Here is a 22,883-nt window from a genome sequence, read left to right as displayed (position 1 = left end):
ACAAAATTGAAATGCAGTATAAAAATACATCTTTTCACAGGGTCTAATAGTACCGAGTGCAATTCCAATATTTTAATGCTATGGTATTTAAGCTTGAGGTACATAGAGTGCAAATTCTGCTGGAGTTTCTTCAGGATACAGTGTTCAGTACAAGGGAGACTAATCTTTTCCTCTTGCTTCCCAAGAGAGGCTGCATTTTAAGTTAAAACAGTTTTTCTCATCTTCTCCCGTTGGACATATTTTCCAGAGGTGTTACCGATACCCTGATTCCTCTTACTGCAGGGATAGTTAATGGGATACCACGATTTACAAACACTCCTTGAATACACCTTTTATATTCGAGAGTCAGCTTCAGCTTGCTTTTCATAGACATCTTCATCCTTTTTGACTTGTTTTTCTTCCTCATCAAGTTGGGCTTCAATCTCATTGGGATCAGTATAGGTATAAAAATAAGCCATGACAGCAAAAATGATGCAAACTGCCAACAGCAAGGCAGCAAACAGCACATACTCTGCCCACTGTAAAAAAAGAAGTATGATTTATTCATCAATATTTGTTCCTCAAAAGAACTACACCATTTTACTGTTTGCAAGGAATGAAGTTAATCCAGAATGCGAGACTGAGCACCTATAACAAGTACCGTATGACTTAAAGGACTACATGTTAGATGTATATAATACATATTAAATCAACTCAAAATTGAGGCCCTTTCAGCAGTTCTGTCTTCATTGAAGAGACAGAAGTTCTGTGAATGCTGAAAAGTCTTAACAGCTCTGTTTCATGCTCTTGCTGGTTAATTTAGCTGAAACCAGGACTGCCAGATCTGTTTCAAAAACAAGTTCTCCCTTGTCTCAGCTATCCCTTTTGATTTGTTAGGGAGTGCCACAAGTGATCTGAGAAAGTCTTGTCCAAGTGCTCTTCACCAGGATAACCACAGCTTTCACGCCCCAAGGAGTGAGATTTGAAACCAATGGAGCCAGAAAGGACATGGCAAGGTTGAGGTACGCAGGTGAAGATTCATTAGCAACAAACAATTTTAGTAGGTTTTAATCCCATTACTCTAGAATTTCATCCCAGAAGTTCATGGCCTTTCCACATCATGAGAAGCAATTTATTGTAGAGATGCTAGAAACTGCTGCTTGCAAGAGAAAGTCCTTGACAGATTGAGAGGTAGGAATGGCAAACAGATAAAAAGAGGTAGAAACCTTTGTTAAGGAAGTATGTTAGAGTTGTTTAAAGTTTAATTTGGGTATGTACATGTGTACACACATTGGGGAAGTGCTGGGGAAAAAGGCCAACAGAAACTTTAGAAGTGGCTGCAGAAGACAAGTTACCACCCTGTTGTCACAGCCTTCAATACCAGTTTTAATCCAGATAGCTTAAAGGTTCATCACTCCATTATTTATATACTCTAATAAGATTTGGTCAAGCACTAGTTCTACAATGTACTGGTACACTCTTGTAGCTAACACTAACCTCCTACATGCCAGTTATAAATGCAAATCCCCTGTAATGCTGATGTTCAGAAGTTGTGGTTGAGGATCATCAGCCATGACTTCCCCCTGTATTAGCGCCGCTTTTTCCTAGTGTAATATAACAGCACACCAATTGCTTGTGCACTTACCTGCTCACTGAGTTTGGATGCTCCAGCCACAATAAGGACAATTATGTTACCGACAGCCACTGTTAGCAGCCATCCTGCCTGCAGCACTGCCTTCATATTCGATGGGGCCTGTAGAAGTAAAAGGCACTTAAGTTTTAGTCAAACACCACTATCACTTATTTTCTGATGTTTACTGCATTCTTTACATTATAAGAAACACTGGTTCTCTGGTGGAGGAGAAAGGATTTCTTCATTTGTTGATTTTTTTGTTTTCAATTAAGAATTGCTAGAGAACTAGACAGGCCTGGGGAAGGCACTGATGAGCAAGAGATTACTAGCACTGATGTAACACCTTTTACTTTGTACATACTGAGTAATTAACAGGCACATTTTACATCTAACTCAGTCTCACATGGTACACATTAAATGAAGAAGTTGAGTGCACCGTAGTCTAGCAAGCCACATCTTATAACTTTCCCAATTCTGAGTCTATGAACTGCAGTGATAAGGGAAGAAATACACACAGCCAGTAATACAAACTGGAGTTGGAAAACAAAGGAATTAAGAGCATATACTTAAACTGTTGCTAAAGACTGTATGGAAGAAATACACACAGCCAGTAATACAAACTGGAGTTGGAAAACAAAGGAATTAAGAGCATATACTTAAACTGTTGCTAAAGACTGTATGGGGGAAATTGGTGTGGACATAAGGTGTCAATACATCTTAATTTTATATTTGAGGGCTCTCTAGTTTGGTTTTACAGCAGCAGTACAGTTTCACTTATTTTCAATGGAAAGTCACATGCAAGAAGGAGGTTTGGGGACTGGTGGTCAAGTCTTCAAATTATATAATTCCACATAGCTTCATGGAAAGCACTGAATGCTAGTGAAACAAGGCCAACTTGTGCCAGCCTGTAGTCCTGCTAAGGAGCTCTGAAGGGCATCATTCTTCAAACAAAGCAGCAATGCTAAATCACTTCTTAAAAAACAATAAATCGCATAAGATCTTCATTTGTACCAGGGTTCTCAACACAATGAGAGCTCTGAAGAGCAAAACCTACCTGTGAGTATGAAAACTCCAGCCCAGTGACAGAGAAGACTACTTCTGCACATGTAAGAATAAAATACTGAGGGATCTGCCAAGCCATATGGACTGTGTTGGGTGGGATATCTTCAGAATATGTTACATCAAGAGCGTCCCCAGAACACTGGAAATTAAAATAGCACATTAGGAACAGTGGTAAAGAGTCTGTAAACTGAAGACTCTAAGCAGTTTGATAACATCTCTTTAATCACACATACAAAAAGTTCTAGATAAGTAAGAAATACAGTATACGAAGCACTACGTACCTAGTTATAGAGTAGTAGTTATTTTACAGCAGACTCCTTGCAAATTCTTAGTGTCTAATAGGGCTAAAGATTTAAGGCCATTAGGTGATGAACACAAAAATCTTGCATTATTATTACTAGAAGCTACACTAAGGCAGATGGAGAACACAGAGGTGATTCAGGACAGCCAGCATGGCTTCACCAAGGGCAAGTCCTGCCTGACCAACCTAGTGGCCTTCCATCATAGTGACCGCATCAGAGGACAAGGGAAGAGCTACTGATGCCATCTATCTGGCCTTCTGTAAGGTGTCGCTGGAGCTGAACTTGGCAAGGGATGCAAAGAGTAATAAGGGCTCCTACAGGTATGTCAGCCAGAAGGTCAAAGAAAGCATACCCCCCCTGATGAGCAAGGCTGGCAAACTTGCAATAATGGATGAGAAGAAGGCTGAAGTAATCAAGGATTTCTTTGCCTCAGTCTTCACTGGCAGTCTCCCTTCCCACACCACTCTAGTGGATGGATTGCAAGATGAGATCTGGAGGAGCAAAGTCCCTCCCACTGAGGGAAAAGGTGAGGTTCGTGACCACCTGAGGAACCTGAACATGCACAAGTCTATGGGACCTGATGAGATTCATCCCAGAGTCCTGAGAGAATTGGCTGATGCAGTTGCCAAGCCATTCATCAGGAAACTTGAAAAATCCTGGCAGTCAGGTGAAGTCCCTGGAGACTGGAAAAAGGGAAACATTGCATCCATTTGTGAAAAAGGGTAGCAAGGAGGACCCTGGAAACTACCAACGTGTCAGCCTCACCTCTGTGCCTGGGAAGATCATGGAGCAGATCCCCCTAGAAGCTATGCTAAGGCACACTGAGGACAGGGAGGTGATTCAAGATAGCCAGCATGGCTTCAGGAAGGGAAAGTCCTGCCTGGCCAACCTAGTAGCCTTCTAGAATGGAATTACTACCTCAGTGGACAAGGGAAGAGCTATGGATGTTGTCTATCTGGACTTCTATAAGGCCTTTGACATGGTTCCCCACAACATCCTTCTCTCTCAATTGAAGAAAGATGGATTTGATGGGTGGACTGTCAGGTAGATGAGGAATTGGTTGGATGGGCGCACCCAGAGGGTCAATGTGGTCAATGGCTCAGTGTCCAGGTGGAAGTTGGTGATGAGCAGAGTCCTTCAGGGATCTGTATTGCAACCAGTAGTGTTTAATTTCTTCATTAGTGACAAAGACTGTGGGATCGAGTGCACCCTCAGCAAGTTTGCAGATGACACCAAGCTGAGTGGTGCTGTTGACATGCCTGAGGGACGGGGTGCCATCCAGAGGGACCTGGACAAGCTTGAGGAATGGGCCCATGATGTGAACCTCGTGAGGTTCAACAAGGCCAAGTGCAGGGTCCTACACCTGGGTCAGGGCAACCCCCAGTATCAGTACAGGCTGGGGGATGAAGGGATGGAGAGCAGCCCTGCCAAGAAGGACTTGGGGGCACTGGTGGATGAAAAGCTGGACATGAGCCAGCAATGTGCACTCACAGCCCAGAAGGCCAACTGTATCCTGGGCTGCATCCAAAGCAGCGTGGCCAGCAGGTCGATTCTGTCCCTCTACTCCATTCTGGTGAGACCCCACATGGAGTGCTGTGTTCAGCTCTGGAGCCCTCAGCACAGGAAAGACACGGACCAGAGGAGGGCCAAACAAATGATCACAGGTATGGAACACTCTCCTGTGAGGACAAGCTGAAATAGTTGGGGTTGTTCACCCTTGAGAAGAAAAGGCTCTGGGGACACCATCTTGCAGCCTTCCAGTACTTCAAGAGGGCTTCTAAGAAAGATGGGGACAGACTTTTTAGCAGGGCCTGTAGCAATAGGACAGGGGGTAATGGTTTTGAACTAAAAGAGGGTAGATTTCAACTAGATAGAACGAAGAAATATTTCACAATGAGGGTGGTGAAACGCTGGCACAGGCTGCCCAGAGGTGGTAGATGCCCTATCATTGGCAACATTCAAGGTCAGGTTGGACAGGGCTCTAGGCAACCTGATCTAGTTGAAGATGTCCCTGCTTATTGCAGGGGCATTGAACTAGATGACCTTAAAACATCCCTCCCAAAGATTCTATGGTTTTATTATATCTTTATCATACCCATCATTATTTTTATAGTTAATGGTGGGTTTATGTTCTGTTTAACATATCCTTAATTGTATATATGATAGAATTCTTGTAAGAGGGATAATTCTACAAGTGTTTTTTTTAATTGAAGAAAATGTTGACATGAAAAGTAATTCTATCTTGTCCATCCAACAGTACTGGTGACTCACCTCGTTAATTATAATTGTATTGGCACTGCCAAATCCAAATGCTTTTGAAGTAACTGAACAAGGCATTGAATTTCTAATAACCATAATCTTATCTTTTCTGAAAAAGAAAAAACACAGTTCAGACCATAGGCGTAGACAATTGTGTCTATCATGTAAAATAAAAGAGTTCTATGTCCTTTTCCCAAGTACAAGTATGTCTTTCAGTGGTTAGATTTAGGTAAAGGAAAATGCTTACCTTCCTCCTGGAAAGAGGTGGTAATTACTGGCAGAAAGAGATGTCAGTATCCCAAAAGAAGTGTCACCCATAGTGACATTGACAGGATCAGGCAAATTGTTTATGAACCTTTAAAATGCAAGAGTGATGAAATACTAAACAAAATATGCATAAGTCAAATAATACAGGTTTTACTTTTAATTGTATACAGCAGCACAACAAGCATCAAATCTTCCCCTTTCATTTTTGTCAGTTAATATTTTTGAAAGAACCCTAAGTCTCTTAAAACGTGGCTAATGCAAAGAGCAAGCCAGACCCACATCAGCCCACTGCCTGCTTAGGAGAAAGTCAAAAGCAAGCCTTTACTATAGCCAGTAACAAATACATCTGCCAATAGAAGATGCAGAAGAAAACCAGAGACATGGTAGGATACTTCTTACCCAAGATTAAAAAAGAAGTATAGACACACAATCTGTGCAAAAAAACCTAGACAAAAAGACACACAAAAAAAGTCTAAACAACAAAACAAAACATGCACTTCTGGTTTTAGCTAAATTATACCCAAAACCTGTATGATAGATGATAGCTTAGACGAATCATACCCCAGAATTTCCCACACCCCCTAAACATCAAGTGAGGTGTCCAGCAAGCAGAGATTTCCTACGGTATAGAAAGCTACATTAAGCAAGAAGAGTCCACTCAAGAGGTAGATTGAATTCACACTACTGCCAAAGTTTAGGAGCAAAAGAAACTCTACCTGATGAGGTTATTTCCTTCTTCTGGTTTTGACGTGACATTGTCAAAGAGCTGGTGGAAGAGAGCGTTATCAAGGTAATTCATTGGCATCAGTGAACAGCTTAAGTGTGCACTATTACATAGCAGTGAGAATTAACAGAGGCTTCAGAGGAAGACTTCAGACCTTTCCTTTTAGGATCCTGCTAGGATACAGGTCTACTAAAATGCATGGTCATAACAGCATTTTCAAGTCTTGATGAAAGGGTAATTAAGTTAAATATTAAGTTGGTAATCTTTTTACCGTGTTTTGGGGTTTTGCTTTTTTTTTTTTTTTAATGTTCTGCCCTGCTCTCTATAGAGAGAGTCTCATGGGTACAGCAGAGAGGAGAAGAGACAGAAAGCAAGACAAAGGAATAGCTACCCAGAGCTTGTCCTCTCTGCTTCACACTCTCCATGTAGATAGCTGCTAAGACATTAATGTATATCTTTTATATCTTGGGAATTCAGCAGACTTACCAGTTCAGCAACAAGGCTTGTTGCAGTATTTTTAACTCCCAGAGTGTGACGGTTTCCCCCTGGCAACTTGATAGGTTTAGTTATAGCTGTATTTCCAGAGATTACACGTAATGAGTGCAACTGAGAAGTCTCAAATGTCATGTAGCCCGTCTACAAAGACAAATGAATTGCTATGAATTTCCATGCAACTGCATATTTGTCTATACTTTTAAGGGAGTGTTATGGACTCGGGTTGTGGGTCAGCAGTTTACAGGGTTGTTACTTCTGAAGTGCCAGAGATCGTGAGCATCTCCCAACTTTTGTTTTTGTAATGTTTTCTACATGAAGTACTAATTTCATTTGATCATTATTTTTTATTAATTTCTTTCATTACACAAACTTCAGAGTAACATGAGCTTCCCACAAGCATTATGAAATAGCTGTTATATTTTCGTGTGTACTTCTTGCTCCAGATAAATCAGGTTTACCACCACCAAGTAAAATTCTGTTTAGCCACAAAGACAGCACTAGCATAAGATGCAGCATTTTTCAAATGACAACACCTCCCAAGAGATGCAAATGCAAGCTGCATCTTCATGGTTTCAGCCTAACAGGAGTGACTATTACCAGGACATGTTTTAAATACTCTAAACACATTTCATCAGCATAAAATACTTAAAACATTAATGCCTATGTTAACAAGTACTAGAACAACCCTGTTTTATAGGATTATAAAAAGCATTTTATAATCCAAAACATCTGGGTTATAAAATGCTCCACTCCCTACTATAGACATCTTACACCCTTCATTTTCAGGTGTGTATCATGGTCATATCAATTCCACATCAACATACAATTTCGGTGCCCTCATCTTCTCCTCACAGCTCAGTTTCCATGTCAGGCAAATTTGGAGGAGGATGGAATAGGGTTTCTCTTCTTATACGGAAACAGGACTGCACGCTATCAGAGAACGCACTTCCTAACATACATTATTAAAAAATGTCCATCAGCTCTACCATATTTTTCTGTCAATAAGGCTATCGAGGCTGTGCTGTAATAGAACCTGAAAAGGTTCTTTGACAGCAAAAGCTGAAGCTTAAAATATGTGATATAGCCACAGAAAAAGCTCCCTGTTCAAGTAAGTGATCACTCGCAGTAAGAGCAGTGACTTAGAGCTGAATGGACTTTTATTGAAGGAAGCAGCATTCTTGCTGTTAAGAAGTGGCACCTTTTTAGCAAGAGTGAAATTTTCAATTAGTTCAAAATCACTATTCATCTTCTTATATCTTCTTGAAAAAGGCTCTTGCCAAAACAAACCAGTACTACTTTGAATATTGACAGTTACCATTTCTTCATTCACTGTTTCCACTAACAATTCATTCCACAATACAAAATTTAAAAAAGCTTTAACAGAAAAGAATCAATATTGAACCATTAGTTAAGAACCACTTTGATTTACTGCTTTTTTTTTTTTTAACTTGCTATCACCCACCTCCCCTTACTTACTGACTGCATAGACGTTACATTCGCACTCTGAAGTTGAGGTTCAAACCAAACTCTTACATCATCAGTACCTAGATTTATTACTTTGATTTGGGACTGCTCAGCTGCAGGGAAAACTGGAAGAGTTTTCTGTAGCACAGGAAAAAAAAAAAAAAAAAACAGTGCCCTATCTAGGTAACATGGAAAAAGTACTATAATTACTGTGATCTTAATTATCTTATAATGAAGATTAGCATTTGCTTAATGATCTGCGATTGTCAGAGAGATGTAACTTTAACAAGGGGCTTTGTTACTAGTCTCACAAGCTGCCTTACTGCTGCCTGGGGAAAGAAGCTCATCCACCATAATGGCTCCATGGCCAGATGTGGTTCCTATTTGATCAGGTCCTGCAGCATGCCGCCACTACTAAGGCCACTCTGCAGCTCAGGGAACGGGCTTTTCCCCCATCCTGTGGCAGCCTAGGTTCCTGAGGTTCCTTGTACCATTTTTGACTCCTTTTCCCCCAGCTGCTGAACTGGACAGAAGCGTGTATGGGCACTGCCTGGTGTGATAGTGCAGAGAAACTGAGCTTCTGGAAACTCTGCTTTCCACCAGACCTAACAGTAAATAGCTTCTGCTCTTGCAGAGCATCAAGAGCTGCAAGGGTTGTATCTGTTTCAGTTCTGCCTCAACCTTGTCTCCCTCCCTGTAGTTTTGGTAGCTTCAATCTCTTTAGGTACATCACACAACAAAAACAGGTCCATCTTTACCTTTCTGCAGGAGACTCTTGTGCAACAGTGTGGGAAGTCACCAGCTTTGATGAAGCTTCTGCCCAATGGCAGTAGGTGTGTGTGCACAGCTCTGGCCTTCTGAACAGGGCATTCAGGGAGGCAGCCTGGATGCATTTATACCAGCATATAAACCTCTATAAAACCCTTTACTTTCAAGTTCGAGAGTCAGAGTTGAATATAAAACTTTTTCTGCTGCTAGATCTAGGCATTAAGGAGAGAACTCCTCATTCCTTATGAAAGTTATTTAAGAGTTGAGCATCTCGCCTTGATGGTGCATGATGAGGCAGGCACCTCTGGATAGCTATTCAGATCTTGGGATGCAATGGATCACCTCCCAGAAGTGTTGCTGACTCCCCAGCTACAGAGGAAACCCACATCTGTTTCAGGCATGGCACCTCCCTTTGGGCCAAGGGAAGTTAGATGTGATGAATCCTGCCTTAAACATCTTTGCTCATGCTGTGATGGTGCTTCCCAGACTGTGGCCTGCCACACTTCCCTTCCAAGTCTAAATGTCAGAAGAGATCAGAGATACAAAGCAGCTCCTTGGTAGGCCAAACAAATCTCTGGTTTTCAGCTTTTAATCTCAGTTTAAAGACCTCAGGTTGCCTTTAATGTGTTATTTATGTCAATGGCAGATGAGATTTTTTTTTGCAGGATGGTGTTCATAGCTAATGTTATTAAAGTATAGTGCAATAGTGCGATTAGCATAATATTTTCCCTTCTTCTATTTCTGTGCTCATATGCTTTGTTCCAGATTAGAAGTCTTGTCTCATTTTCACCTTAAGCACACCTTGTTCTGTATTAACAACTAAATATCAATAGCAAATACTTGCATGTAGCTGAACTTACGTCTATTTGCACTTGCACAAGGGCAGCAGCAACAAAAGCCAAAGATGCAAGGAACATACCAACAGTGATCTTCCTCAGGGGCCTGGTACAGCAGCAAAACACATATGTGAGTTATAACACAACATTAATTCAAAGCTTCAGCTGTTAGCTCTTTTCTTTCCACAGTGGAAAACTCAAATGGCCACAACTAGCACGTCATCAGCATCTGAAGGGCTGATGTTACAGAAAGCGTTCTGCTAAGCTGGGTGCCTCAGTTCATAATTACACCATCAGGAAATATATCTTCCCTGTAGCATCGTAACCTTTTACTCTGCATCTGCTGGGCTCAAACATTGACCAAACATAATTATTAGGTTTGTGGAAAAGTCTGATCTGCAGGAAGATAAAAAAATCCAGTACAGTTATCTTTAAAACAACAGAAAGTAGTTATGCCTTTTTTAAAAGTATAAAAACTCATATCTATGTTGTTGTGTTTAAGTCAAAATAATATTGAACAGAAAAACTCAGGGAAATATGTTGAATTGGGACACAGCTACTGAAATTCAGGTCAGCTGTAAAGGTAAATTTAAGGTAGGTGTTTTATTTATAGTATCATTTCTCAGATGTAGTGTCCACCAGTGAACGACAGCGTTTCCAGCACAGGACACCCCCCAGAATTTTTCATAACTAAATGGAAAAACAGCATTGTGTCTTAAGAATTTATTGAAGGACAATATGCTCTTCTGTTCCTCCAACTTGCAAGTTCTCACCACTTCATTACCAACATCAGAAATAATGTGCAATGCCCTCTGAAACTACACCTAGAAGTATCCAGTGAGCTAGACTCCTCACTGGGACTGAAGAGGAAACACGTCTCAGGTAGTTTTAAGCCCAAAACACAACACATGGTAGGGATGTATGTTGTATTTCTACTTCTTATGCTTTGGGAAGAGAGAGGGGATAGACACAGAAAGCAGAAAAACAGTAAACAGCATCTCTTCTGCAGGCAAAAGATTTTGCCCTTAACTGGAAAGAAATTGGTACGTTACTATTAGATTCTCTTCCTCTAGTCTGCGGTGCCTGTACACACCACTTGCAGAGTCTCATATTCTTTTTTTTAATTTTCATTGGTTTAAAATATTAGTAGTGTATTTAAAATGAGGCTATTTTCTCCTTAGCTGAATGCTTGCTCTTGTTACTTTAGAGCTGGATGAGCAGTTTAATGAAACCACTAAAATGAGCCTTTTTGGAAGCCAGGTAAGTACATCAACTTACGTAAAATTGATCTTGCATTTCTTGATTAAAGGATAAAGCACAGCATCTACAACTGGGACCATTACAATAATCAGGATTGGATTCACAGTCTGTTGAAGATGAACATAAGAAGGGGAAAAAAAAAATGTTTTTTTCAGAGTCCTTTTTTTAATGAAGGGAAATTAAATATATATATATATATATATGTATATATATATATATATAAAAACATTTGGGAAGTACTTAGAATTGGCGGACAGAAGATTACTGTACCTGCATTTGGTCTGGCTGAATCTGAATACTTCCCTGGTGAAGAAAAAGATAAATAGGTTTTAACATTATGATAACAAATAACAACTGATTAATTAAAAATTAAACGTTACTTCAGAAAAAGAGTAATAAAGAGTAACCTACAAAATTCCCATCCATTGTTGTGGCTTGCAGTGTCCATCTTGACCCCTTAACAAAAGAAGAGAAAGTTAAATGCCACATTAAATCAATCTTCCAAAGGTCCCCTTGAACTGTTTTCATATGTACAGCATCGGGAAAGACATGCAATATAACAAAAGATAAAAGCTGGTTTGCTGCGGAAGTGTTCTTCCCCCGCAAGGTAAACATTTGAACAAAGTGATCCTCACGGCCCATTTCGCTTCCTTTACTCGTTTTGTGAGATAGAGCGGAAACCACTTCAGATGCAGAGATTAGCCGGCGAGATGGCGCAGGGCCCTGCCGCCTGCTGAGCACCACGACGCCCAAGTCCCCCAGGCTGCCGACACGTCCCTCCTGCCCTCGCACAGCCCCGCCTGAGCCCAGGACGGGGACACCCAGAAAACCTGCCAACGGACGGGTCATGGGGGGCTGACCTCCAGCCTGAGCCCAGGGCGAGGCAGGAACGTGCATCACTGCGGCAAGAGCCTCTCCCCGCCTGCGATGTGCCACCGTTATTATCCACCTAACAAGTATTTAGCTCTGAATTTCACAGTGGGGTGGCCTGTTTGCAAGGGGCCATGCCGGCAGCTTGCAGCTCACCGGGACGAGACTAAAGCAGCACGGTCCGGGCAATCCGGACCAAGCTTCCTACGCTCCGCCTTGGATGATAAAGCTTTCAGCCCCCGGTTCTCTCAGACTCCCCCCTAAACTCATACGGCAATACTCAACCATGAAAGCTGGCTTCCACCGGGCCCAAGCTCTCAGCCCACCAAGCGAAGGGGAGTTACGGGCCTACGCTTCTGCTTGAAGGTGCGAGGTGTTTATACCGCGTTTGAGTGCTTAAGCCAACTGGCATCTGGCTCGTTTCAGCCCTGGTTCTCCCGAGCATTTACACTAGGACTCCACATTGCATCTCACAACTGAGAGTGGAAGAAGAGCTAGAACTAAGAAAGCTTTAAACTACCATTATCACCCCCTGAATCCTGGCTGATACAAAATTTGGAGAGGCATCAGTCACCGAATCAGTCCTGGGCATGTCCAGATAAACCAGAACATCCTGTACTAACAGGACTCAGTAACTACCCTTTGGCATTAGAACCAGGTTAAGAATTAGCAGATAATTGTTTTCCACCCTCCCACGGGTACCTTTTATGTCTAGTGACCTCAGAGTACATGGAGTGTCACGGTACAGCTATAATTGCCAAGTCAAACAATTTCTACTTTACCTGCTGGTCAAAAAGCGCCCAGAACATGGGGAGAGGAATGTAAAGGAAAAGCACCTTCAACACCATCTTAGTTTGAGCAATCAGTCGTTTCTGCAGCAAATGAAAATTAGGCAAGAGGAAATCAGCCAAAAAAACACCAACAACGAGACAGAGTTGCAGCCTGCTATTCGCAGCACAGCAACCAGTAAAGACACATCATGTAACGTTTACAAAGTTCAGGACCTGGGTAAGAAAAGAAAGCGGACAGGCTAAGGTCTGCGCTGCCATTGAGAACGGGGTAGGGTGGATAGGGGAGGCAAGGGATGTGGCCGGGGACTGTGGGACGCAAGGCTATGAAAGGCAAGGTAAGGAGCTTGTACTGAGGCCGGGGAATGCAGTGTTTATCCACTTAAGCTGAAATTCCTAAGCATAATTCTGCAGTCCTGACACAAGTAGTATGGCCCTGCACATAGACCATGACAGTCAACACCATGCCCGTTTTTCCCTTCCGCAGTCATTAAGCCAGCATATTTTTGTTTGAAGGCAGTTTACTGCGAGAAACAAAAAGTTGACAAGGATAATGCATGCTATTTTACTAACTCAAAAACTAATAGGTGATTGTATTGGTTCAACAAGGAAAATAGTCTTTTCTTGATCTCCCTCACGTTTCCCTGGACAACCTGTGACCACACAGGGCATCAACTCACACAGCTCTGCTTTCTCCCACAGGAGCTGGGGTGAAAACCTGCAATCCCAGGGGAGCACTGAGGTTTGGCCAGACCATTGGCTTCTAAATGATTGAGAGGCCCAAAACTATTTGCCCAGCACTTGAGGCAATGGATTAGAGCAGACAGAAAAGCAGCTGAGGGTCAGGGGACATCACAACACAGGAGTGCTCATGCAATACTTACGTCATACTTCTCACTCGCCCAGTCTAGCCAGTGGTCTCTCTTGGGGAACTCCTTGCTGCGATGCCGAAACCGGTTTTTGATGGCAAACTGCGCAGAAACAGAATTTTATTTTTAAAATAAATTTTATTTGTAAAGTAAAATTTTGGCATATTTGTAATGCCAGAAGCTATTTTGTCATTGAAGATGACAGTCCTGCTTTAGAGGGTGCTAAAGGTGACTTCTGTTAACTGCTCTAAGCATCTAAAGGAATAATGCATTTAGGGCCTCACACTGCACATCCAGCAGAGAGTGCACCTGGGATTAGGTGATCCAAACAGCTCAGAGTAGCCTCCCTCAATGTGGGTTGCTGTTAAGAACTTGAAGACCTGCCTGCTTCAGCCTAACTTTGACACAACACTAAACAGAAGAATGCCATATGCATAGGTTTTCAGAGCTGAATGGCTGTAAGAGTACATTTCACCATGAGAAACTGCATCTTGTAGATATTTGTCATACCTTGACGCTGAATATACACAAATATAGTCCTGAAGAACTTCTAAGACTTTCTGCATGGAATAACATGCGAGGCTGAGCTGGGCCTTTGGGGCAGCACCCTAAGCAATGGCCAAAGCCACCTATAGAGATTTGGTTTTTTTACAGTGCTTACAAGACAAGCAATGATCTGGGCTACAACAAGCTGGCAGATCTGCATCGAGAATGAAGCCCGTAAATAACAAAAATCCCCTGATCCCGAAGTTGAGGCACTGCAAAGTTTGGGACATGCAGTGCTGTTTATGCAGATTTAGCTCCCTTCCTTGCAGGCTTGCACCGACATGTAACCCCAAGACCTCCCTAATACAGTGGGGATCAATATACCTCTTCATGGTAAATAACATTCTTTTAATAAGCGATAAAGTTTTGCTGATAAGAAATGCTAGTAGCTCTGTTCTTGACTCAGATCAAGCCATGTTTGTCTCTTACTACAGGGCTGCATAAAGGTGCACAAATGACGAAGGAATGATTCCCAGAAGTTGGGATAAAATTTTACATCACTGACATCTTTCTTTGTCCTTTGTGTATAAATTCACATATTAACCAAGATATAGATAAATAAAAATGCAGTCTAAATCTGGAGGTGTCAGTAAGAAGCCTTCTGTAAGAAAAAAGTAAAAAAAAAATCTTCAGTTGTCATCCTCATGGCAGATTTCTGATCAAGGCAAGTTTACTGAACAGTTTTAAAAATTGCTGCCAGGGTTTTCGGGAATACAAATATTACTTACACCAATGCATTTGGAAACTTGAATCATTACATTGCCTTGAGGTTTAACTTTCTTGTACATTCTGCTTCCAGCTATGAACACAACTACAATATACAAAGAGAAACCAAAAGCAACTCAGGATTAATTGAAAACAGCAACAAATAATCTGGTATGGAACATGTAACAGTCAAGGAGTTACGTCAGGGTGGGAATAAGCCTCCTAAGGAGCAATGAACATGCCTGCTGGCACGTTATACCACAAAAGAAATCAAATTAATAGCAACAGATTGCTTCTATTTAAGACAAAAGGACTAAATGTGGGAACTCTTAGGGTAAGTCCGCAGTGGAATGTTAGCTTAATTGAGGTATGGCCAAAACAAGGACCACTCAGGACCTTGGCTATGGCCTTGCTGTACCAGATTAAGACCTCTTCACAGGCTCCTTTTCAGGAGTCCTGGGCGCTGCAGCTCACGTCACGCAGGGACACACGAGGCTCTGCACGAATTGCGGGACTCACCGAAGGGTCCTCAGCTCCCACGCCCAGGCATGTTCTCCAGCCTCACCCTCCCACCCGCGGGGCAAGACACGGGCAAACCCCCACAGCCGCCCTCCTCCCCGGGTTGGGCACAGGGGCAAGATGGGGTCACCGGTAGCGGTTGGCTCACCCTGGGTAGGCTCCCAGTCAGGACCATGAAGGACCAGGACCATGAGGGATACCATGGTACACTGTGGACACAGCATTAGGAAGAGCCCCCCTACCCCAAGTTTCTTGGTCTTTGTGCTGCAGCAGAAAAGTTTGGGGAGTGACCCTTAGCACAGCTAGTAAAAATGCAGGTGTTTGAGAAACACTGATACACCAGTATGGAATTTCTCCAGCACAGGGACAGTTACCTGGCACAGTTCACTCTATCCTGGACTACAGATAGTTTCCAAAACCTCAGAGTTTCCATTTTGTCAGAGTCGTCACACTACCTTCAAAGCATCTTATTTATACACACAAATATAGACAGTAAATTGCATAATGTACAGAATTTAATGGTATATTTGTGCCTCTCCCCAGCCCCATTATTTTCTCCTGCTAAATCAGTCTCTTCTCTAAAAGCAGGTCCTTCAGGTTAATCCCACCCATCCTCACACACAAGAAAAAAGTGTAAGTCAAAAATTGCAGAAACAATGAGATATTGGTAGAGGTTGATCCCTGGATATTTCTACCACTTTTATTATTCTGAGATCATTACCATCTAATCTTGCCTATAACAGAATCAGCAAGATGGAAGCATTTCCACTTACCCAAGGCAACAGCCATGAGGGCAGCAGGAACTCCAAAAGCTAGTGGGTAACATCGCTGTTTGCTGTGGATGCCACACTCTTGAGCTGAAGTAGAAAGTAACATTAGGTAAGAGTCCCAATCAGCACTGCCTTTATTTTACATAGGGTTTCTGTTCTTTGCACTCATTGTTTACTCAAGGCGGGGAGGGGGGAATCATCTCTGTGGACATTATTGACGGAGCGAATGATCAGTATCCAACTTTCATTACTGAAAAGGGGAATTGCATATCACAAAAATGGTTGAGGTTGGAAGGGACCTCTGGGGCTCATCTGCTCCAGCCCCCCTGCTCCAGCAGAGCCACCTGGAACTGGCTGCCCAGGACCATGTCCAGGTAGCTTTTGAGTATCTCCAAGGACGGAGACTCCACAGCCTCCCTGGGAGACTTACATTTAGCTTTACACCGAGGAGTGAAGAACCCTACTAGAATGGTCAAATGCATGTTCTTCATGAGAAAGGAACTAGACTACAAATGTTTTGGGACAAGTTCATAAATAAAGATGTGACATAAGTGTAGCTTGCTGAAAAAGTTCTCAACCACCACACACCCCCACCCAGCAGTAGTCAGTGATTTGATAGTTGTATCACTTTCCTCAGCTGAATTTGTCTGTTTTTTGGGAGTTTTCACCCTGTATCAGCATGGAAGTAAACTGCATGTTGTGCCTTACGTGTACCCCAAAATGGAAGGGGAACAGATAGAATTTGCATTAAGCAAATATCTGAAATGCTTCTATACAGTCTGTTCCAGTCAAGAAATCCAGAAGGGCAAAATTTCAGCCCAGTGCTGCAGGGTTATTCTAGAACTCACATGGTGTTTTCTTTCTTTGAGAAAAACAGCCTTCCTCAAACCCCTGCCAAGCACATCCATACAGCACCAGCTGTGCAAGCTTGCCACAAATCTGTATGCATATGGATCAATGAGTTATTTGCTTTTTGTTTAGGATCAAGCTATTTGTTACCAGGGGAAGAGAAAACAACTTTCTCCTTTAATAATATGAAAACATTATTTGCTTTGTCACACAGATAAGTGTGTTCCCACATGCACAGACACTTCTGTACTTTGCATGGGCACACTTTAGAACAGTCTCCACTTCCAGAGTAGAGGACCCTCTCCCCTTTCCAGCAAACAGTGCAACTCTTGCGTGATGGTTTTAAAGGCATTGGAGGAGGTGCCACATTTGTACCTCCATGGAATTAAAACATGCATTAGGCATACAGGTTGATGGCTTCAGAGCATCTCTTCAGATCTAGTACTTCTGATCCTAAAGGGAATTCAGATCTCAGACTGACTTGTTTCTGATAGTACCTTAGCTGTGAGAAGTTGGATGGCATACATGAAAACCTGAAGACTATTTGACACCTTGTCAAGTTATTTGGCAAAGAACAGACTATTCATTTAAACCTAACTGGACTTCAATCCAACGCTCATCCTTTACTGATGTTTAACTATCTTATAAAAAAGTGTGTGGCGTTACCTCTGAGAATTGGGGTGATTATAGTAGATAAGAGACTTCCAGCATTAATGGACAAATAAAAGATAGAGAAGAATCTAGTTCTTTGTTTTTCCTGCAGTAAAAACAAAAAGTTATTTAGAAAGGCTTAGCCAGAACCACATTGATCAGTCTAGATTGAACAATTAGCAGCTCTGTTTGCACAGTTCAAGACAAATAGTTATCTAGTTCCTTCTGCTACTCAGGAAACACTACAGTAATGCACATGTCTAAATACGTATATTAAGGTATTATAATAGTCAAACATTACTAAGAGTAACTGTATGATTGAAAATCTGGAAGACATTGTTACCTGATCATCTTCAAACTGGTCTCCACCAAACGCTGCCACACAAGGTTTGATCCCACCAGTACCAAGTGCAATGAGGATCAAGCCAATCATGGACAGAGCACTGAAAAAAGTAGAAAAGAGAAAAAGGAAAAATAATCATTCCACTTTCTTACTTAAACTGTACATAAGAGACTGATTGCAAGACAGTTGAAATTCAAGTAGCACAAATTTAAGGCATAAGTTGTCCCACCCTTCATCAACCTGGAAAAATCCCATATACAAGGCAACTCACATGTGCACTGATACATTATCGGGAGAGCCGTCCTGGTTGTGATCCGTCAGGTCATTTATGGAGCTTACAGACATGACCACCTGCCCAATAGTATAGACAATGGACAGGGAGACAATGGTCCTGTTATAAAGAGAGGAGATAAGTTTTTATATATGTTAACACAATTGCACACACATACACACACAGAGACTTTTGCCCATTTCAAAGATGCTTAATGGAGAAGCATAGTTAACAGATACGACAAGTTATGGACTCAACTTATTGCAAGCTACTGTAAAAATCTGTCCACATACCTCTGTTACAGTATTTCTATCCAGTTTATTTTTTTATTATTATTACTTTAGCTAGCCTTGTTTAATTAAGCAAACCAAGATGACAAATGGGTTCTGTAGATATCGCCAGGTCATGAGCGATATTTAAGTATCGTCAGCGGTTACCATTTTAATAAGCAACTTGAGTGCCATTATCATATTTCATATGGTGGATTTCAAGTGGACTACTCTGCAACACTGAAGTACGCAGTTTACACTGATTTTAATGTTTAACTTTTCTCTATATTATTTTATATTTTAACTGCAAGGAATAAAAAAAACCTTAAAAAATTTAAAATCTACTGTAAACATGGAAACTCCCCCAGAGGTACTGTTGAGTGCAACAACTCTATTACCTGTCTCAGTTGCAAGTGTACAAACATCTTTAAGCTCAGAATTGAATGAGACCAGTACTGAAGAGTACAGACAGCAGACTTTCAGCTTGACTTTCCCCCACCATGAGGTGCCTAGGAAGGTAATACTACAGAATCACCAGCCCCCCCAAGCCTTTAGGGTCCATTCCTCTTTCCTGTATGGAAGAATAAAGTTCCAACAAAGTTCAAATGGAGTAAAACAAGTGAAGGGTGAGGCTTGGGGACCTAGGACAACCTGAATCTATCCGAGATGGCAAAGGATCCTTACAGCAATCTTGGAGCACCCTGATACAAGAGTGGCAGAGGAAGCATTGCTCACACCATTGACCAAATTCTTCTCCCTTTAAAACAAGATTTTTCTGACTTTTAAAATGCACTTCCCTGTAGCAAGGTAAACACCTATACAAAGTGGGGCAACAGTCAATCTGCTATTTAGTAGTATTTAGTAGATAAAATAGAGCTGCTGTTTTTTTAAATAGCACTTCCATAGAGTTACTTGAGTTGCTTAACAATATGGGAGAAAGTTTCCAATTGAAGTTAAACCTGAGCTGACCAAGAGAGAAACTTCTGGTTTTTATTTGTGAGGCTCATAAGCATGCTGTGAAGACAACATTTAAATAATTTGCACTGTACAGGTAGTACCCAATTTAAAAAAAATTGTGATTTCTGTACTGTTTTCCCCAAGAACTTCAAATCTAATAATACGCGAGGAGATCCCAGCATGCTCCATGGCAGACATCGCACAGAATACATGGACTGTGTAGGGTTTGAGTCTCTCCTATGAGAAGTGCTTAGGTAACCTCCTCTTCCTTTTGTCATCTTAGATTTTTTTTTTTTTTTTAAATAAATAATGTTTCAGTCTTCCTCATGGCACCCTGCTGTATTTTAGGGCATTTATACATTAAACCTAGCACATTAATTTTTTCCAAAAGCATGTTTTTTCTTGTCAAGCTTGAAGTTTCACTTTTAAGCCCCAAGACATCCTACTGGGGTCCTGTTAAGGGTCTGGTGGCCAGGGGGCTTGCAGCTGTGATGCGTAAATACCAGAGAAGGGATACAAGGTCTCAAAGCTTCATCTTGATAGAACAAGTAAAAGCCAAAATCAGATTTTTTTTAAAAAACCCAAACATCTAACCAAGTGACTACACATATTCAGGCTGCAGCCTGAATATATCAAGCTACTCGCCATGAGCTTACCCTGATCGGGATGGCTCCAGGGCACATTTGGCAGTGGTTGCAGCCCTGGGCTGCCAACACAATGGAAGAAGATGGTGCAGCCTTCAGCTGACCAACTGCACGGCCAGCTTAATCTCTAACCTCTGGGAGATCTTTGACAAGCATTGATCATTGATCTTGATCTAGCATTCCTGACTCATATCCCTCCATAAAAATCTTGATTCTGCTTTTTTCTGGCAAAGATTAGAAGATCAGAATCATGACCTCAGTAAAGGAGAGCAAGATCAGGCTGTTGGAAATAATTTGGTTACATTTCAAAGCACTTCATTCAGCAGTACTTCTCTGAGCAACTAGCACACGTAAACCACCAGAATTCATCATTTAAAGAAAGAGTTGCAACTCAGTAAAACCTCCCACTGAGCTGTCAAGTCGATACTGAAATCACAGAATATTTTAGAATCTATTCGAAGTCTCAGTTAACAGCAGATAACACAGTATTTCACTATTTCATCGGCCACCTGCAATAGGTAGATTCAATCCAATGTAATTACAATCTCCAGTATCTATTTATTTTCACAGCTTGTTGAATAGCTTTCCTTAGTTTAGCTTACATTTTTTCCAGATGAGAGAAAAACATGCGTCATGCCTGGAAAGCAGACTACTACCCTTAACTGATTAGCAGCACTGTAACCTACATTATCTTGTAGAGCAGTTCCAGGTCTGAGCTAAATCAATTAAAACCTCAAGCTTGCGGGGGAAGCCACAAACAGTCCTGGTGTAGTCAACACCACCTCTGAAGCTATTCTGGACTGCTGCTTTAGAAGATTGTTTGAGTACCACTGAGCTCAGCTGAGCTTTCATGATTTTTGGTTTTCTGAAGAAGGACTCACTTAAATTTTCCCAGCCAAGAGTCTGCAATGAGTGCTCCAAGGATTGGTGTCAAGTAGCATAGAGCAACGAATGTGTGGTAGATGGCTGTAGACAAGTTGTCATCCCACTGCAGGAAATATTTGAAGTACAAAACGAGCACCGCTGTAGGAAGAACAAAAAAAAAGGTTAAAAACCAAAGTCAGGGCTGTGTAAGTAATGGTCATCATGAGGAGGCAACAGGACACAGGACATACCTCGCATGCCATAGTAGGAGAACCGTTCGCAGAACTCATTGATGACAATGAAGAAGATGCTCAAGGGGTAGCCAAAGCAGCTTGGCTGGAGGCAAAAGACAGACAACATGAGCCCAGACAGAGCTGTGCAACACCAACTAACATAGCTCACTGCAACCTACAGCTCTAGCAAGCTCAATGCAGACCCAGCAGGTAGGTACTCAGTAGTTAGGAGGTTGCGTGAGGTTCTGTGGAACAACACTGGTTTACTTGAGCCAAGAGTCAATTCTCACTTTCCTCTCTTGGTCCTCAGAGTTCTACAGACTTCTCAGCTGCTCTTTGCAAGAGATCCTCAGCAAGGCTATATTTGACCTTCAAGTGTTGCACTATGCACATTCAGAGTTTTTGGCATCTAACACAGACTGATCTTGACTACTATCCAAAAAATATGCAAAAACACAACATTTTGAAAAAAAAACAACCACAAAACCAACCCAAAACCCACCACACCAAACCCCCACAGTACACCAAAGCTAGAAGCCTGGGGCTATAGTTAAATACGTCCAGTTGGGACAGATCAACATTTAAACACTTCATTAAACAAATCTCTCAGGAAAGCTCCCTCTCCTTACAAATACTTGGCTGGATGAAGAATTCTTTATTTCTTCAGGCTTGCTGATAGAACTGACTTTACTCCTAACCTAAAATGGCGTGACATCGACTGCCAGATTTACTGAGCCTTCACTTTCTGTAACAGGCATCTCTACAGTCACCATCACACAGCTTGTGATATGGTTCTTGCCATTGCAAGAAAGAGTGGGGAAAAAAGCACATATCAGGTACAAGCTTCCAGTTCTACCAATCATGCCAGATTTAACTTCCGATAGCCTACTTTTCTCAGTAGCTAAATACATGATATCATTTCTGTTAAAATTACTAGGAATGGAAGTTGAACATAATCATCCCTTTTTCTTTTTTGTGGGTTTAATTCTGCAAGTTGCAAAAAAAAAAAATCAGGTTTTTAATAAGCCTCAAAATATTCCAAAGGTAAAACAGTTATGAAACTTAAGCATGGACAAGAAAAAAAAGGCACTGTTTGCCTTCATGTTGTGAGGGTTTAGGAATCAAAGCGATCCATATCCATTTGTGAAACAAGAAAGTTAACTCTATAGATCCAAAGCAAAGAAGCTTTACATGGGAAAATTCTGCCTCGCATGAGTAAATCAGAGAGCCCACATCTCTGGCAAAGACTGTGGATAGAGCCTTAATGAAAAACACAACACTTTGAGACTTGCTACAATAAACCTGTTGTGAATACTGCCAGAGAAATGAAAATAAGAGTGGCGAGAGTATTGCTGACTTAGTTGGACTCTGGCATGAGGACGTCAAAGCAGCCTGAAGAGCACTGATCTTTTATCACCCGAACCAAGTATACAGTGTGCATGTTACCGTGGTTCGATAGGCAGCTTCACCAAAAGCACCTGACATCAGCTGAGGTGACTGCCAGGTGGGACTCATCTAGCCTTAGGGCAACAGAAATTCGAGGCCTAAATAGAAACTTGTCACTCTTGATTTATCATATCTTCCATGGGCAGAAAGGGGCATCTCCAAAGGCAGATCATCCACATGTATCCCAAAATTAGATAAAATTCACTTGAAGATATCTACTTCCCTCAGCTGAAGATAGCA

The 22,883-nt window shown here is 41.7% G+C and overlaps 1 protein-coding gene across 1 annotated transcript; it reads right to left on the bottom strand.

Annotated features, from left to right (window-relative positions):
• Positions 1 to 332: 332 nt before the first annotated feature.
• On the bottom strand, positions 333 to 22,712 carry SLC15A1 (solute carrier family 15 member 1; the record flags this gene model as incomplete). Its single annotated transcript, XM_082014545.1, has 22 exons — positions 333 to 518; positions 1,625 to 1,732; positions 2,667 to 2,813; positions 5,248 to 5,344; positions 5,483 to 5,590; positions 6,219 to 6,268; positions 6,677 to 6,862; positions 8,198 to 8,323; positions 9,814 to 9,895; positions 11,068 to 11,156; positions 11,320 to 11,352; positions 11,461 to 11,505; positions 12,702 to 12,791; positions 13,592 to 13,678; positions 14,851 to 14,933; positions 16,120 to 16,203; positions 17,632 to 17,722; positions 17,960 to 18,059; positions 18,231 to 18,350; positions 20,982 to 21,123; positions 21,216 to 21,300; positions 22,644 to 22,712. The coding sequence occupies 22 exons, from the start codon at positions 22,710 to 22,712 to the stop codon at positions 333 to 335; spliced, it is 2,208 nt and encodes a 735-aa protein (XP_081870671.1).
• Between the last annotated feature and the right edge of the window lie 171 nt (positions 22,713 to 22,883).

This window comes from Phaethon aethereus (genome assembly GCF_964289735.1).
Source record: "Phaethon aethereus genome assembly, chromosome: 1".
Lineage (NCBI taxonomy): Eukaryota > Metazoa > Chordata > Aves > Phaethontiformes > Phaethontidae > Phaethon > Phaethon aethereus.
This window is presented reverse-complemented; position numbering and strand designations above follow the sequence as displayed.